Raw genomic sequence first — 18,341 nt, 5'->3', positions numbered from 1 at the left:
GTGAAAAAACCCTCTCCAATATTTTGAATTTGGACTGCAATACATAGTTCAACCACTCTGTGTCAATCCTACATACAGCACCTTTAAATATGGTATGTTTATCTGATATAATATATAATCATTTGATGAAGTGTTATCTTATACACTATTATAGTATTTATTCATTTAGAAAATTTCAGCTTTATTTTAATTAAGGACATTTTTTTGGGATCATTTTAAGTGATTCAACATAATATATCACACTCAAAATTCTAGTAAAGATAATAATACATTTAATAATTATTAATTAAACAAAAACAGCAAATCTAGTAAATCCAATAGTGAATCCCATTTCTCATTTCAGTAATGATTATTGTACATGTGCTTATTTGTAATTACCCATGTAATATCCTAAGAAATTCGTTTTAAAAATATACAGTACAGGTCTGCCTTTTAAAAATCCAGCCTCTCATCTCCATACTAGATTTTACTGCTTATGAACCCAAAGCATTTCTGCAGTGCTCCTCTGTCAAAGTTCACCTCTGAGTCTGGTGTGCAGGTCCTCTTGGTCAATTTTGGCCGTCTGCTCGTACCAGCGGTGGTGGGCGAGCAGAGCCAGATTACGGGCGGAAATGGCACTCATCTCCATGGCGCTGGCCGCCCACTCCACGGCGTTGAGGTAGTAGAGGCGATCATGGAGGATGAAGGGAGGCGTCCTGCGGTGCGGCGGGCTGTAGGAGGGGTACGCAAGCCAGCGCTTCTCCGACACTGAGTCCCAGGAAAGAAAGATTTGCTGCAGATTCTTCTGAGAAAGTGGCTGGGAGGAGAAGATCTTCCATACTTTGCGTTGACTGGCAGGGCTGCGGGAGTAACCCTTGGGAATCTTCACTGGGTTCAGAGAGCTCAGGCTGTGGATTTCAGAACCTTTGTTGTCTAATGTGAGGACGGCAGAAACAAAGAAGTTTTCTGGCTTCTCTGTGGTGCCCAGATAGGACACATTGAGCAGGCCGTGGACCAGCGTGGCCACCGTTTGGTGGTAGCGGCCAGAGAAGTGGGTTGGAATGGGAGGAGAAAAGCCTGAGAAGTTGATGTCAGACATGCCCTGGTGGAGAGGTGTGGCAACTACAACTATGTCGTATGTGGAATGGGCGGCACCAGACTCACCAACATAGTTCACTACGAAAAAAAAATGCAACACAAAAAAAAATTTCAAAAAAAAAAAAATTAATAAAATATGACAGGAAAGAGCAAGAAATCAACTTATTGACCCCAAACTCGTGAACTTTTGTTGGCAGTGTACATAATATATAAAAAGATTCTCTATAATGTTCAAAGTGGACTGTACCGGTTTTAGATGGTCTCATCTTCATGGAGATGGCTGTCACACGAGCTGGAACAAGTTCAGCTTTGCTGTGGTACAGAAGCCCGGAACAAACCATCTTATTCCCTCCATCCACTGCCCACAATCCTGAGTCAGCTCCTGCGAGTGCAATAGCACCTACAAACACAATATGCCATATTCACACACTTCTGTATCTTAAATCAGTTCTCCCCAACGGATTTTGTGAGAGGGCCATTTTACACTGCTAGTGATGCAAAACTTCATATTTGCAACACATCAAATTAGTGATACAAAACTAACTGTAAAAATGCCTGATACATTATTGCAGCTAATGTTCTCGATGGCATCTGAGGCAATGGCAAATAATAGTGTACACAAATGAGAAAAGGGTGATTTTTTTTTTTTTTAAACTAGTTTAAAACACGTTGAAACTTTTTAAAAATGTATCTTTGCATTCATGCTGGATTCATTCTGAAAAAACTAGGTAATGACTCTAAAATGTCAAGTAAAATATAACTACATATTTTCCTCAAATACTTGTGAATGTACACATCTTGATCATCATTTTAAAAATGTTTTTACATTTTTTAAAGGTAAAAATAATTTTTTGGAAATATCATAAATCATTAATTTATAAATATTACGTTTTCTAGGAGTCGCACCGCATGACATCTTACAACCTAAACTTATCTTGCCTTGTCATAAAAAGCTTAAATTATCTGATATTTTAAGAGACTTACTGACAAAAAGTCATAAGAAAATTGCAAATTAGTTGCACCAGATGATTTTGATAATTGGCACACACATAAAAAAAAACAATTAATTGCATCCAAAATAAAAAAAAAATTGTTTACATAATATATGTGTGTATACTGTGTATATTTATTATGTACATATAAATACAAACACATGCATGCAAATGTGTTATGATTTATATATTAAATATATTTAAATATATTTTTCTTATATTTATATAAAATATTAAATAATATGAATATATAAATGTATAAACGTAAATATTTTTAAAAAAAATACTGTACATCACTAAAAAAAAATAAAAAATAAATATACACAAATATACATATATTATGTAAACAAACTTATTTTGGATGCGAAAATACATTTTTGACAGCACTAAAATATACTAATACCAGTTTCATTGCTTATTTGAATAATAATAATAATAATAATAAAAATTATGCAAAGCTATTTTTTCCCTACTGGAATGAACTTTAATTCAGAATTTAAAAGTCATTGTATGAATAAACATCATTTGTAATGAGTTTTTAAATAAATTATTAAATTTAGACCCTAAAAAATGAGTCATTTCACCGACCTAGTTGTTATTATTGAAGAATTGTCATTATATATAATACAAGCATACCCACAAATCCATTGATTCGGACACTTTGGCCGTAGTTGACTCTTGTGACGGGTGTTACGACATCATTGAGAAAGACCTGAGAGAAGCCCTCAGCCAGCATGGCCTCCTCCAGCGTCTGATTGACCAGAGTGAGGAAACCGTCTCCACCCATAGCATGAAGCAGCTTCTCCACGCTGGAGAACGAGTAGCCATACTGCTGATACTGATATATCCTACACACAGGACAGAAATGGACAATAAAAAGACTTTGATATTACCTGCTCATGTTCAGTCTATTCAACAAATAATGGCAGCACAACAGACAAACCTCATAAACTTGTCCAGTATGGCCTCCACCCATATATGCATTCGAATGAAGTTCAATCCATATCTCCACAGCATGCGTATGACGTTCACTATGAACCAGTCGCTCTCTTCAAAGGTCAGCTCCTTCCCGTCGAATATCGCCAGTTTAGAAGAAACATCAGCACGAGGAGACAGACCTGAAAGTATCCGGTTCTGCATTTTAGAGAAGAACATCATAAGGAAATCTTGAGAGGGAAGTGGATACTGACCGAGTCTGTCCAGAAAGTGCTTCATGTGCAGGTTGAGGGGGTGAATAACGGATCCTCCTGTCTCATACTCATACCCCCCAATGTTTTCAGTGGCCAGACGTCCTCCCACAGTCCCAGCCTCAAACACTTCGATCTTCACTGCCGGTCCGAACTCCTGTCTCAAGAAAAACGCTGCTGCCGTGCCTCCAATACCACCGCCAATTATTGCTGAAGAAGAAACGCACATTTATCAGATCAGATTTATCTTTTTACTCCAGTATGAGCTCTATATTTTCACTTAATCATACTCTAGGAGTCTGAAATATTAAATACGATACTCAACACTTTTTTTTAATCAAATTTTCTTAATATTATTTCATATGTCAGGCTTTACAGGGATTAAAGTCTTACAGTTCTTACATAACAAATGAATCATGTTAACTTTACCATACCGATTTTCTTTGGTGCCTCTCTGACTTCAGGAGTGGAGGCAAAACCCCTGCGTCCAACCTGACAAAGCCCAAAGAAGAGGAGCGCCTTCACTGACAAGTGTCTCAGAGCCATCCCAGGGATTCAGTGTTTCACTATATTAACACCTGAAAGACAAATGGCAGGAAAATAGGTAAATGATGCATTTAGATGAGATCAGATGTTCATATATGAAATGCCCTTTGGCTGTTTAAAAGAAAGGTCAGATTTGTTGCTTTACGAGACAAATCACGCAGCTTGCTACCAGATACATGTTTTATTGTCTGGTCTATAACACATTACAGCTGAGAAAACCATGAAGATGTTTGCATGGGTGTGAAATATTACTATATTACTGCGAAATAATTCTTCCCTTATACATTAAATTAACCACGATTCATTTTGTGATTCCTATTTATTTCCTTAAAAACAAATAGGTTTGTGTTACATTAGAGTAAGGTAATTTTGTATATTAATAATAATTTATTGATTTAAAATATTTTAAGTCATCCAGCGTCCCCTTAAAAGTTCACTGAGGCCACCTGGTCGAGAAACTCTGAAGTAAAAACATTAAAATATATACATATTGCAATATACTGCAGCTTTTCGATCGTTTTATGATTTAGCTTATAAACACAGAGTTGTTTTGAATTTTACGTTTTCATTTACATGAAACAATAATAAATTCATTGCATCTTTGGGCTTTGTCTGTTTTTGAACGCCAGCATGAAAAACAGTCTGATCATGTGAAATGTAATAAAAATGCCAATACTAGTCAGACTCGCATACAGACATCATCACGCATGTCACGTTCAAATTAACGCACCTGTGAAAACTTCTTCTTCTTGTACGATTTAATGGCGGCTGACAAGCCAACTTCTGGTGTATTACCTCCAGCAAAGCTGTAAAAACGATGTATCTCACCTGTTTAAAGGTCGGGATGAGACGTTAAAATACAGTGTAAAGGTTATAAAGTGCGTATGGCAGTAATGCAACACTATGGATGACAAGTACAACTCCCGGAAAACTCCAACGAAGAAGAAGAAGAAGATGAAACAGGTGCGTGAAATCCTTTCAGTCTATGGTGAAATCCAGCAGCCGCAGAACGGAAGCGGAAATAGTACGCAGTCCACGGCGGAAGTGGCGTGATTACCGGCAGCATTCTTTAGGTGTAGTAGGAGGAGGTGACCTTACTGAAGGATTTTGGTTTCATTTTAACGGTTTAGTGATGATGTCCAGGCTTTGTTAGTGAAATGTGTTGGTTCTGAGTCGCTGGTTGAAGTAGTAGCTTCATAACGAACGTCTTCTGCGAACCGAAGCAGCTGATGTGAGATCAGGATGGCAGAAGCCCAGCAGGCTCGCGTGCAGAAGGCAGTGGAGGAGATGGTTCAGAGTCTGGAGAGAGATCACATCCGTCAGATGCAGGTAAGCTTCAGCTACAGATCTAGAGACTATCCAGATACCTGTGATGAACACTGTTGCTCTTTGTATGTCATTGTCAACATTAATTCACCAGTCTTTTGTGCAACATCAGTTCAACTAAACATCTAATTAAATGCTTTTCTAATTAAATAAACAATAATAAATATAACAAATCTACCAAATACACAAAAACCAACAGTAAAAACTGACAAATAAATGTAAATGCTGTTCTTTTGAACTTTCCTAGAATAAATGTAACAATGCTTCCACAGACACACAAAAGGCATACTAATAATATTCAGAAATGTTTCTTGAGCGGCAAATCAGCATATTAGCATGATTTCTGAAGGATCATGTGACACTGAAGACTGGAGTAATGATGCTGAAAATATAGCTTTACCATCAAATTAATAAACGATATTTTAAAATATATTCAAATAGAAACATTATTTTAAATTGTAATAATAGTTCACAATAAGCTCAGTCTTGGTGAGGTGAACATAAGACACTTCTTTACAAAACAAAACAAAACAAAATATTACATTCCCCAAACTGTAAAGGTAGTCTATAATTGTTTTAATCACCAATTATATAATAACATTAATATATAGTTAATTTATACTAATCTTATAATATTCAATTAATTGCTTGCTTTTATTATTTTTAAATAGTAATTTGTAGTTTCTTAATATGAAATCATAAAACTGCCTGTAACTGTAATATCTAGACAAGGATTGGGGGGAAAAATAAATTTTAAAATGTTTTGGCAAAGTTTAAATAATTGTATGTATAGCATGTTACACTGTAGAACATTGCTGTCAATATTTGACATGTCAGCTCAGCTTCTGGTAATGTGCAGTAATCAGTTTTTCTTTTCTCTGTTGATTCACTATATTGACTTAAGCCAGATGTATAGTTTTTCACCACTTATTAGTCAAAGGTTGATTGAGTAATGGCTTATGACGCTCTTTGGATCTTCAGGGCCGCATGTTCTGCTGCAGTGCAGAGTGTTGTGAGAATCCTGGTCACTCCATGAATCAGGTGCACCAGTGTATAGACCGCTGCCACACACCGCTGGCTAAAGCTCAAGGACTGGTCACCAGTGAACTCCAGCAGTTTCAGGTCAGTCGACTTCTGTCAGCCATCATTTACTTTTAGTCTTATAGCTGGAAAAAACGTGATATAGACTAACCATTTATTCATCTACAGGATCGTCTCACGAGGTGTACAGTGCACTGTACCGACAAGGCCAAGGACCTGTTTGACTCTGGGGCGAAGGAGCCTGCCGTGCGGACGCTGATGGACAGCTGTGTGAGCAGCTGTGTGGAGGAGCATCTGAACCTGCTTCCCAGCATGACTCGCAGACTGAAGGACAGCTTGAACTCAATACCTCAGTGAAGCTCTGACTGTGGCCGAGGCTGTAGGAAATGATTCTTGTGGACTCATGAGTTTACTGGATGGAAGAATGTGATCTTTGCCGTCACCTGATTGTGACTTGGTGAATGGCTTGTGCTTGTTTCTGTGTCCATATTGTTTGTGGTTTTTGTACAGACAATAAAGTACGCAATCTAGCAAAACTATTAGGGTCAATCTCACAAAATACACCAAAAAAAAAACAAAAAAATATATCACCACAAAAAAATATTTCATCACTAAATAAATATAAGAATATATTACTTTAAAAGAATATATACCTGGCTTTATATATATATCTAAAATAAATTTATATACAGGTGCATCTCAAAAAACCAACACCAGCAGATGCCACTCAAAAAAAAATAAAAACTTACAACACCAACACCAGCAGACGTCAAAACACCACAAATCACCACAAACATCAGGCAGCTTGGATTCTGTGCCTCTCCGGTCTTCCTCAAGACCTTGATTTCCAAATGAAATGCAAAATTTACTTTTATCTGAAAAGAGGACTTTGGATCACTTAGCAACATTCCACTTCTTTTTCTCCTTAGTCCAGATAATATGCTTCTGATGTTGTTTCTGTTGCAAAAGTGGCTTGATAGCTCTTTTCCTGAAGACATCTGAGCGTGGTGACTCTTGACTCCAGCTTCAGTCCACTCCTTGTGAAGCTCTCCCAAGTGTTTGAATCAGCTTTGCTTTTTACAGTATTATCAAGCTTGCGGTCATACCTGTTACTTGTGCATCTTTTCCTACCCATTTTCTTCCTTCCAGTCAACTTTGCATTTAATATGCTTTGATACAGCACTCTGTGAACAGCCACCCCATTCAGTAATAACCTTCTGTGACTTACCCTCTTTGTGGAGGGTGTGAATGATTGTCTTCTGGACCATTGCCAAGTCAGCAGTCTTCCCCATTGTTGTGGTTTCATAGAACAAAACAAGAGATACCCGGAATTTATACTGTAGAAATCAAACATATAATAAAACTCAAATATACTGGTCTAATATTGACTTTTATGAGCTGTAAGCTCTAATCATCCAAATTGAAACAAAAAAACTTTTGAAATGTTTTACTTTACATGTAATGAATCTATAATATATAAAAATATATATATATATATAAAAGAACTGCCTGTAAAGCTCAGAAACAGGTTGTGTGTCAAGCCACACATCCGGGAAAGAGTTCAGAAAAAGCATTCTGCCCAATAGAGCTGGCCTCCTGGCCAAACTGAGCAACTGACGGAGAAGTGCTTTGGGTAGTGTGGTCAGCAATAATCCTAGAGCTGGCCTCCTGGCCAAACTGAGCAACTGACGGAGAAGTGCTTTGGTTAGTGTGGTGACCAAGAAGCTGATGGTCACTCTAGTTGAGCTCCATGATCATATGTGGAGATAGGAGAAATCTACAGAAGGACAAACATCACTGCAACACTCCACCAATCTGGTCTTTATAGCGGTGTGGCCAAACTCAATCCTCTCATCAGTTAAGACACATGAAAACACACTTGGAATTTGCAAAAAAGCACCTGAAGACTCACCTCAGACTGTGAGAAACAAGATTCTCTGGTCTGATGAACTGCAATTCCAAGCATCATGTTTGAAAGAAACCAGGTATTGCTCATCACCTGCAGAGTACCATCCCAAAAGTAAAGTGTGCTGGTTGCAGCCTCATGCTGTGGGGCTGTTTATCAGGGGCAGGGACTGAGGGACTCATCAGAGTTATATAACTATAACTAGAATATGTGTTGGTCAGCAGCTAAAATAACAAAAATTGTGCCTGTGTACATATTATATGTGTATTTGTGTATAAAGAAAATCATCCTGTTCAAACAGCTTTTATTACTGATGTTTTTCACACTGCAGTTTCAAAAAGTGAATGCAATTTCTTCTGTCAGTGCTGTTTTAATGAACATATTTATTTCATATGACGCTTTGGTCCAACAATATTTACATTTAACCAAAACCACATTGTGTATAAATATTGAAAATTGTACTGCTTTATTGGACACCTGTGGAAGTCACTTAAAATGCCCTGTTGGTAAACCAACACATGCCTGTAAACCCTTCACTGCTCCTACATCAGCATGCATTGAAGAATAATGACAACATGTATCACATTAGCACCAATTTCAAACAAACACAACAGTACAAAACCTTTTTTTTTTTTGTAAAAAAAATAGGAATGACTGAAAAATTAACCAGCCTAACATGTTTACATATAATACAACTTCCAAACAAACATAAAGAGTCAAATGAAGTTCATGATCAAGAGCACTTACTCTTAGCTCTGATGCTGATATATAGCAAATTATTTAAAAAGCACCTGACTATTTACAAATTAAGCATACAAATAAAATAACTGCAATAATATACATGACAAAACTGTAAATCATAAGGCGGCGGCTGATGGAGGTTTTAATGGTGTGTGGCGTCACGACACACTGCGGGCGCTGTTCTCCGGCTCTGGGGTGTCACCTCTCCTCTCACTGGACGGGGAAGTGTAGAGGAAGTTACAGCACACATAAAGAGGAAAAGACAAGAGCCGGCTGTCCAGATTCATCACCACGTATTCCTGCGATCGTAACACAATGAAGTAGTTCGGTCAAGTCAAGCCGTGAAGTAACTGGAAATAAAATGATTTAGTATTTAACATTAAGACAGAATACCTGGTCCTTTTCGAGGGTAACAAGCTGGTAGCCAGTTGACCGGCTGCAAACAACTTTTCCACTGTTATCAAATGAAGCAAGGCGCAATCTGATAAAAAAAAAATATATAATAAATAATTTTTAAATGCTAAATTAAAAATAATGACTTAAAAATATATACGTAATATATTTATAAATATTATTATGAATACACATTTTATTTAAGGCAAGAGACACTACAATCAAAACTATTGTTTTTTCATGCATTGGTCAGTTTTGAGATTTTAGGCTATTTTTTGCTTTCATAACATCTTTCAGGCTAGCAGAGAGAAAACATACTAAATACACATTTATTTTATTACATTTTATCCATTTGCAGCTGAAGGTTTTAATTACAATACATATCTTTAAAGACCATTTTCTCAATTGTTTTCCTCCTCCACTGAGCCAGAAATATCCACTTCAGTAACACTTACACTCAACAAACCTTATGGTTTTATTCCTGTCAATATTCATTATCATTTGTCTGAATATATAACATTTTTTCCTAAAAGATATGGTGACAAATCATCTTTTACTGGCTGTTGACAGCACTTTCTGATTTATGAAGTGATAAAATACATCAGTCACAGATGTAAAAGTTCTTCATCTCTAATATATTAAAGAGTTAAGTGCATTAATGTACTGTGATTAACTGGGGAAGTATGGTGTTATCTGTTAATTAAATATTTTAATTATAAAGTAACATTTTTTTTTTATTAATGTATAAATTAATGTATTAATTTATAATAATTATTAAAATCATATAAAAATATTATTTTACAAATTAATAATATATCTTGTACTTGTATCCTTGTAGTACTAAGAAACATGTATGTCCAATACATGTACAAAAACATTATGATGATGATTTAGATTTTATACAGACTGTATGTTAAATTAAAATTATATTATTCATTCCTCTATAATATAATATAATATAATATAATATAATATAATATAATATAATATAATATAATATAATATAGGTGTAACAGCTCACCGATACGCAAGGTGGCGTCGTGGCTGTAAGCTGACAGCGCCTCCACATGGCTGACTGAGAGTGTTTCTCTTAAAGATGATGAAACGATTTGTATAGGTAACCAGCAGGTCAAAGCCATAATTGAACCCCGTCCATCGCCAACAGTACTGTTGAGACAACAACAATATATAAATTCCATTCTAAACTAGCCAAATACCATTCTAAACTTCACCTAAAACTGAAAATTCTGTCATTAAAGGGATACTCCACCCAAAGTGACAATTTTGTCATTAATCACTTACCCTGATGTCGTTCCAAACCCATAAAAGCTTTGTTCATCTTCGGAACACAATTTAAGATATTTTGGATAAAAACCAGGAGGCCTGTGACTGTCCCATAGACTGACAAATAAATAACAGTGTCAAGGTCCATAAAAGGAATGAAAGACATCATCAGAATACTCCATCTGCCATCAGACGTGCAATCTGGGTTATATGAAGCGACGAAAACAAAAATAACAGAAGATACAGAAGAGCATACACAGCATACGGTGATATGGAGAGATACAGAGTAGACTGTCGACAAAAAAAATTGTTGAATAAAGTCGTTATTTTTGTTTTCTTCGCTTACAAAAAGTGTTCCCGTCGCTTCATATAACCCAGATTGCACGTCTGATGGCAGATGGAGTATTCGGATGATGACTTTCATAACTTTTATGGATCTTGACACTGTTATTTACTTATAAGTCTCTATAAGTCTATGGGACAGTCACAGGTCTTCTGGTTTTCCTCCAAAATATCTTAAATTGTGTTCCAAAGAGAAACAGAGTTTTCAAGGGTTTGGAACGACATGTAGGTAAGTGATTTATGACAAAATTTTCATTTTGGGGTGGAGTATCCCTTTAATTACTCATCCTCATGTCGTTCCAAACCCGTAAGACCTTCGTTCATCATCAGAACACAAATTAAGATATTTTTGATGAATTCCAAGAGCTCTCTGACCCTACATAGACAGCAAGTATCCTAACAATCAAGGCTCAGAAATGTAGTAAGGACATCGTTAAAATAATCCATGTGACAGTGGTTCAACCGTAATTTTACGAAGCTACGAGAATAATTTTTGTGTGGGAAATAAACAAAAGTAACAACTTTATTCAACAATTTGTCTCCTCCGCGGCACGCTATAACGCCATTTTGGAGAATATCATATGCGTAAACAATGCATGTACGCGGATACATTGTTTGGGTTCAGATCAAAGTGTAAAAAAACGTAAACATCATATCCACATACATACGTTGTTTACGTATGTGATGCTCTCCAAAATGCCGTTAATGCATGCCGTGGAGGAGAAGAATTGTTGAATAAAGTTGTTACTTTTGTTTACTTTGCGCACACAAAGTATTCTCGTAGCTTCGTAAAATTACGGTTGTACCACTGTCACATGGACTATTTTAATGATGTCCTTGCTACGTTTCACAGCCTTGATCGTGTAAGGATCCATTCTTTCTATGGGAGGGTCACAGAGCTCTTGGAATTTATCAGAAATATCTTAATTTGTGTTCTGAAGATGAACAAAGGTCTTACAGGTTTGGAACGACATGAGGGTGAGTAATTAATGACAGAATTTTCATTTTTGGGCGAACTATCCGTTTAATAGCAAGAATCCAACTCACATCTCCATCTTTGGTCAGTTTTCGGCCACAGCGCATGCTGTTCAGCTCAAATTCCTCTTTATTGGCCTCTTGTGGTCTGTAACGATCATTCACTTATTTGCAATTCACACCACATGTTTAATGTTTAGCAGTGAAGGTGTCTGGGCTGTCTCTCACCCGTTATCGTTATCATGTTCTGTCCTCAGCATAGCAAACCACTGCTGTTTGTACACGGCGCTCAGCCACTCTGATAACGACACAAGAGGAAGTCGCGTTCATGTTGGCTCAACTAATCTCAGCCTCAGACAACAATGGACCATCGGAGGACTATCTGATGCATACTGCACACAGAACCAGCTAAATGGAAAGTCTCACCGGGGGGTAGGATGTTGTCCCGTTCCAGCAAGCGGGCCGAGGCCAGGTCATTGATGATGTACTGCAGGCGGATGTGTCTGAAAACAGGGACGAATGGCGTCCCGTCATCTGTGTTCAGAAACGGCTCCTCTTCTCCAGCCTCTGTGGGTGAGTGTGGCAGTTAGGGGAAGGTTATATTAATGCACTTATGTATTTCTATGAGTGCAACCTACCACTTCTTCTCTTACACAGCCAGGCATCTGCATCGAGCAGAAGTTGTTTCATTGGCCCATCCCAGGATGGATTAAGCTGTAAGAACATCCACTGAAAAAAAAAGTCAAAAGAGAGATCAGTGATGTAGTTTCAGTGCACCACTAAAAACACCACTTTTAACCCTGTAAAACCAGGACATATACGAAATAATAGAACATTGAACTATAAAAACGTAAAAATATGTTTTGCATAATATGTTATATTTGACCACTTATAATAATTAAGAGCACAACAAAAGTATATTTATCATTGTATTTACAATCTTTGACACGCTGTTCATTTTGTTGTTCATAAAGGAACCTTTACATTTTGCTCTGTGGTATTTAAAAATGGCAAAAGAAAATGAGGTTATAAATCAAAATAAAAATATTATTACAATTTTGAAATATAAATGTATAATATATATGCTAATTCATAAATAATATTATTATGGAAAATAAATAAATAAATAAATAAATAAATAGCAAAAACACTGTTACAGTCAAAACCAATAAAATTTTAATACTGAGAGCAGGCAGCAGATATAAAAAAAAAAAGATAAAATAAAAAGAAATTCTGTTTGTATTGTAAAAATATATACATTAAATTAAACATTTCATTTAAAGATAGCATTTACATTTTAAGATATATATTTAGAATAGGAACCATACCATTTAATCAATTAAATGATATTAATTTACATTTTTCATTTTAAGATATGTCAAAAAATCCTTTTAATTTAATTAAAATGATTAAATGGTTTGATAATCATTTTTATTGAGGTGGGCATAATGCATCATAAAATGCATGTATGAAATATTAGGTAAGTGTGAGTTGCTAGAATCCACTAAATATAAACTTTAAAATATAAAATATAAAATATTACTATATGAAAGTAATTCCTTTATCAAAATAATTAAGAAAAACATAAAACTAATTAAATATTATCCAATAACATTCAACAAAAATAATTAATAATATATTAAATAAATTATTTTAAATTCTTATAATGCTTCCAACAGATCACAGATTATCCATTAAGTGGCAATAAACGAAGCAGATCGTATACAAAATCTTTTAGATTGAGCCTGTAATATCATAAAATGCTCTACCTTTTTCAGTGCCGTGTACACATCCATTTCCACTTGCATTACGAACAGATCAGAAGACTGAATGAGCTGTTCCATGATTTCCGCCCTGCACACATAGTAAAAGACCAAACATCAGCACTAAAACCTTCAGATGAGGTCAGACACAGACTCGTAGGGTAAGACTGTACCCGAGCTCCTTCATTAGGTCCACATTCTGATGCGTCATCAGGTTATTGAGGAGCCACTCTAAACACCTGCAACGCACAGAGAGCATGCAACACGTTTATACTGCTGCAGAAGTGTCCGAGAATAACCAGACAGGAAATCAGACAAGACTACTGACTTCTTCATGACCGAGTCCAGGCCGTACAAGGTGGCTGAGTTATAATAGCTGCACACAGTCTTCACATTCACATTCTCCTTCATGGTCTCTCCACACTGCTGGATCAGTCCATCCTGGGAAAGACAAGGAGCAGATTATTAAAGGATGATGCTAGAAAGGTGATTACAGAAGTAATATCATTCATTAAAAAAATAACTAGACTTTTATATTTTTTTAACACAAAAACGCGAGTGTAGCAGGTAAAAATGTAGTGGGTAGCTATCAGGGTGTTGCTATATGGTTGCTAAGGTGTTGCTAGGTAATGGATTTTGATTGGCTTTGTATTTGTTGTTTTTCATTCCAGAAGTTCAGATTTATATTTGCCCTTGCATTTGAACTGATCAAAACGCATATAAATCATTTAAATATTTAAACGTCATTTTACCTTTCTAAAGTTAAACGTATCTTTTTTTAAAAAATATATTATTTAACATTTACAGCTACAAATTTAACTTTTACTATAGATTAGTTATACACTATTTCACACATTTTTATATATTTTTTTAATTAAAAAGCTCTCTTTAAAAAAAAAAGAAAACATACATATACAGTCAAAAAAAGTAATTTTAATGTAAGGCAGCAACATAACAAAACATGAAAAAAAATGAAGGGGTATGAATACTTTCGCAAAGCACCCACACTACTGTTCAAACATTTGGGAAAGCTACGTCTTTTTGCTCGCCAAGGCAGTAATATTGTGAAAGATAATTACAATTTAAGATATCTGTTTTATATTTTAATACGTTTTGAAATGTAATTTATTCCAGTGATGGAAAGCTGAATTTTCAGCATCATTACTCCAGTCTTCAGTGTCACATGATCCTTCAGAAATCATAATAATATGCTGATTTGCTGCCTATAAAACATTTATTATTATCAATGTTGAAAATGTAATATTTTTGTGGAAACAGTGATTTTGCTTTTCAGGATTATTTGATGAAGAGTAAGTTCAAAAACAAAAACAGTATTAATTTGTAGCATTATAACTGCCACTTTTGTTGAAAAAATAAATAAATAATTAAAAAATCTCCTGACCCAACTCTTTTGAATAGTAGTACTTTAACTGAAATTAAAGAGTTATCACAACAAACAATAAATAAAAACAATACATACATATAATTAATAACCAAACCAAACATACACCAACTATAAAAACAAAATTAATACTTAAAAAAGGAAAAAAAAAAGGCTACAGCTGCATTACAGAGTAACAGAAGGAATCAGAAGGTAATGATGTTGTTTTTAACACTTGACATACTCACCAGCTGAAGCATACAAGCAGCAGCGAGGATATTAACAACTCGACTTGGTTTGATCAACACGTCATCCCTGTAGAGTGACCCAAAAACCACTTGCAGGGCTGCAGATGGAGAAGAAAGCATGGTCAAGATATGAATGTTTGGTGTCAACAAAATAAAAACAACACTTTTAACTTGTTAATTGCATCAAGGGGATGTTAGAAACATATTCTTAGAATTCTCACCCTCTGTGTCAATATTCTGGTCTGGGATCTCCAGCTCAATAACCATCATGTTAGACTCCTTCCAGGATCCACTGAACATGCTGGAGAAATAGCCAGACTGCAAAAGGAGAGAAAAAAACATTTAAATCAAAGCAAAATGAACGTCTTCAGCACTCTGAACAGCTGGACCAACCTGACACAGGTAAATTTTATGCAGGTTCCACTCCTGTCCCAGGGCGCGGATCTGGATGTCACTGTTCTCCCCGTTCAAAAATAGTGTCTGGTAGATGTACTTAGAGGTGCTTTTCAACTTTTTCCTGTCCACAGATATATGAAATGCATATATGAAAACATTAGACACATTTACTAAATACAACGCTATTAATGTGACAATGCCGGTGCCCCCCCGGTCACAATTTAAGGATCATGTGACACTGAAGACTGGAGTAATGATGCTGAAAATTCAGCTTTACCATCAGAGGAATAAATTACATTTTAAAATATATTCCAATTTGAATAATATTTCACAATGTTACTGTTTTTACTAAGGGTGCAACAATATATGGCGTCACAATAATCCACCATGCTATAGCATGCACTGCAGATATTGGCAATATGATCAAATATGGAAAAACCCAGAAAGCCGTATATTTGATCTTCTATGTTTAGTAATTATGCTTAATGAATTAAAAAAGAACATTTATAATTTCTAACCTATTCAAGCCAATTACTGATGCCAAATTTAACATTTTAAAAGAACAGTACTTTGTGTACTGTAATAATATTAATAATATTTAAAAATAAATAAACAGATTTTGGCTGAAGTATTGCGAGAGCATTGTATTGTGTTGCATATCACTGGCTGAATTGTGACATGAGTATTGTGAGGCATGTATTGTTTTACTGTATTTTTGATCAATTATATGCAGCCTTGGCAAGCAAAAGAGTCTTCTTTCAAAAATATTTAGAAAATCTGACCAACCCCAAACTTTTGAAAGGTAAGGAAAGGGAAGGATGTGATGTGTGGCCAAGTATGGTGTCCTATACTCGGAATTTGTGCTCTGCATTTAACCTTTCTCACACAGACACACACACACCAGGAGCAGCTGGCAGCCGGTACAGAGTCTTGAACCAGTGACCTTCAGGATACAAGTCCCCCCATAGACTGCCCTCACGTGATGGCTGTGTTCTCACCTGCATGGCGTGTCCAGCTGACTGTCCTCTTCCTCGGGCTCGCTGTCGCACTCACAGTGTGAGCTGCGTTTTCTCTTCCTGCACTCACAGCTGTGTCTGTTCCCAGCGCACTGCCTCTCCACAGCCTCCTCTGGGGCCCGGGGCGACGACTGGAAGTGGCTCCCGAGTGAACCCATGATTATTCCGCCTACAGAAACAGACATGTAGTCATGTTACAAACACTGACGTGGCATGACAGCTGTACAACCAGTGCGTTTGTACTGGGTGCCACCTGCAGAAGGTCTAAAAATAGTACAACTTGAACACTGTAAGAAGTCAGGTGACAGGTGCTGACAGAGATCAATTTCCAGTGCTTACTGTGCATCATCTAAAGTGAATTTGGCTAAATCAGTGTTACTGCACATTCCAGTGGTTCCAATCAAGACGCTTCAGGCTGATGGTTCAGTACACAAACAGTGATGTTTTCATGTGAAGTGACTGTGGCTATCACCGTTATATTATCTTAACATCATGAACTTATGATTTTTGCACACGCTGTTGTTTGTTTGTTACTAAACACTAGTAAACATTCTCTCCGCTTGTAAACACTCACCACACGCTTCTGTCTCTCACAATACTGAACGCACCACGGAATCTGATCATCAACCGCTGTGCAAATGCATCATTAGGTGTATAATGAACGCATTTATTTGCTGTTAATAGCCGTGCATCGAAATCGGCTGTAAAATGTGTAATAAATGAATCCGCAGTTTGAAACAAAAGCAGACTGGTAAATAACAAACAGAAGGGAGAAGTCTCTCCTCCACGTCACGGTTGTCTGTGATGTTCGCCGCGAGCTGCTGCCACCTAGAGTCGCGGAGATGTATTTATTTATTTATTTATTTATTTATTTTTGCATACCAAAAGTTTTAATGTTGCTTGATGTCCACCAGTTCTGAGTAGTTTATTATTATGAAATTAAACAAATTATTAAACAAATTTAACAATTAGAGAACGTTATTTGTAAATTTGTATTACTATTTAACAATAAAAAAATAAAACTTTAATCATCTGAAGTTTTGCAATAAATACATAAATAATCAATCAATCATTAGGGAACGTTCTGTATGAGTTATTTTAGGTTACGTAAAATAAAACACCCTGCAACGTTCTGGGAACGTTATGGTTGCAAAAAAAAAAAAAAAAAAAAAAAAAAAAAAAAAAAACTAAAAAGAATGTTCCTAGAACGTTTTATTTAGTTCCCAAAAAATAACCAAAACGGGAATTAAATACTAACGTTATGGGTAAGTTCTGTGTTTGCTGGGTTAGAGTTATTCTAAATTATGTTGTTTTGGTCCTTGCACATTTTGTTCTAAATTATTTAATTATTAAATTTAAAAATTAAATTAATTAAATTAAAATTAAATTATTTTATTATAACATATTAATAACAATAAATAATTATTATTTCATCATTTACTACTATGAGAATAAAAAAAAAGCCTGCTCAAATATCTACTCAAACAGTTAATGAAATGATTTATAATTCAATTTCCTGCTTGTGATTTTGTTATGAAACAACTAACTTGACTCGTAATCTTTAAACTGCGAGTTTAATTGCTCCACTATTTTAAGACAAATATGCTGGGACATTAAAGTTTACTGCATAACTTAAATGCCTATGGTATTCAGCTGAGATATTTTCATTCACTCTAAAATAGAAATGAAAAATTTTGCTCAGAATCAATCCACAGCCGCTCCGTGAC

General features: G+C 35.7%; 4 protein-coding genes across 5 annotated transcripts in view; 2 read left to right on the top strand and 2 right to left on the bottom strand.

The window, feature by feature from the left end:
• Positions 1–18,341, top strand: part of LOC109054485 (cytosolic purine 5'-nucleotidase) — a 595,585-nt gene that overhangs the window by 382,187 nt on the left and 195,057 nt on the right. The window lies entirely within an intron of this gene.
• On the bottom strand, positions 329–4,785 carry LOC109052058 (prenylcysteine oxidase-like). Its single transcript, XM_042732336.1, has 7 exons — positions 4,533–4,785; positions 3,691–3,834; positions 3,260–3,466; positions 3,013–3,187; positions 2,706–2,917; positions 1,280–1,477; positions 329–1,155 (listed from the first exon to the last, which is right to left on the bottom strand). The coding sequence occupies exons 2-7, from the start codon at positions 3,800–3,802 to the stop codon at positions 509–511; spliced, it is 1,551 nt and encodes a 516-aa protein (XP_042588270.1). The 5' UTR covers positions 3,803–3,834; positions 4,533–4,785; the 3' UTR covers positions 329–508.
• LOC109052029 (protein FAM136A-like) lies at positions 4,861–6,697 on the top strand. Its single transcript, XM_019069507.2, has 3 exons — positions 4,861–5,131; positions 6,110–6,250; positions 6,338–6,697. Exons 1-3 carry the CDS (start codon positions 5,045–5,047, stop codon positions 6,524–6,526), a joined length of 417 nt encoding a protein of 138 aa, XP_018925052.2. The 5' UTR covers positions 4,861–5,044; the 3' UTR covers positions 6,527–6,697.
• Positions 8,430–17,442, bottom strand: LOC109052038 (germ cell-less protein-like 1). Its single transcript, XM_042732318.1, has 15 exons — positions 17,189–17,442; positions 16,597–16,783; positions 15,596–15,719; positions 15,424–15,520; positions 15,203–15,300; positions 13,902–14,014; positions 13,747–13,812; positions 13,580–13,664; positions 12,449–12,539; positions 12,237–12,377; positions 12,039–12,108; positions 11,883–11,958; positions 10,231–10,376; positions 9,210–9,297; positions 8,430–9,115 (listed from the first exon to the last, which is right to left on the bottom strand). The coding sequence occupies exons 2-15, from the start codon at positions 16,770–16,772 to the stop codon at positions 8,975–8,977; spliced, it is 1,512 nt and encodes a 503-aa protein (XP_042588252.1). The 5' UTR covers positions 16,773–16,783; positions 17,189–17,442; the 3' UTR covers positions 8,430–8,974.

This window comes from Cyprinus carpio, chromosome B10 (assembly GCF_018340385.1).
Source record: "Cyprinus carpio isolate SPL01 chromosome B10, ASM1834038v1, whole genome shotgun sequence".
Classification (NCBI taxonomy): domain Eukaryota; kingdom Metazoa; phylum Chordata; class Actinopteri; order Cypriniformes; family Cyprinidae; genus Cyprinus; species Cyprinus carpio.
The sequence above is the reverse complement of the archived record's forward strand: the minus strand, read 5'-3'. Positions and strand labels throughout refer to the sequence as shown.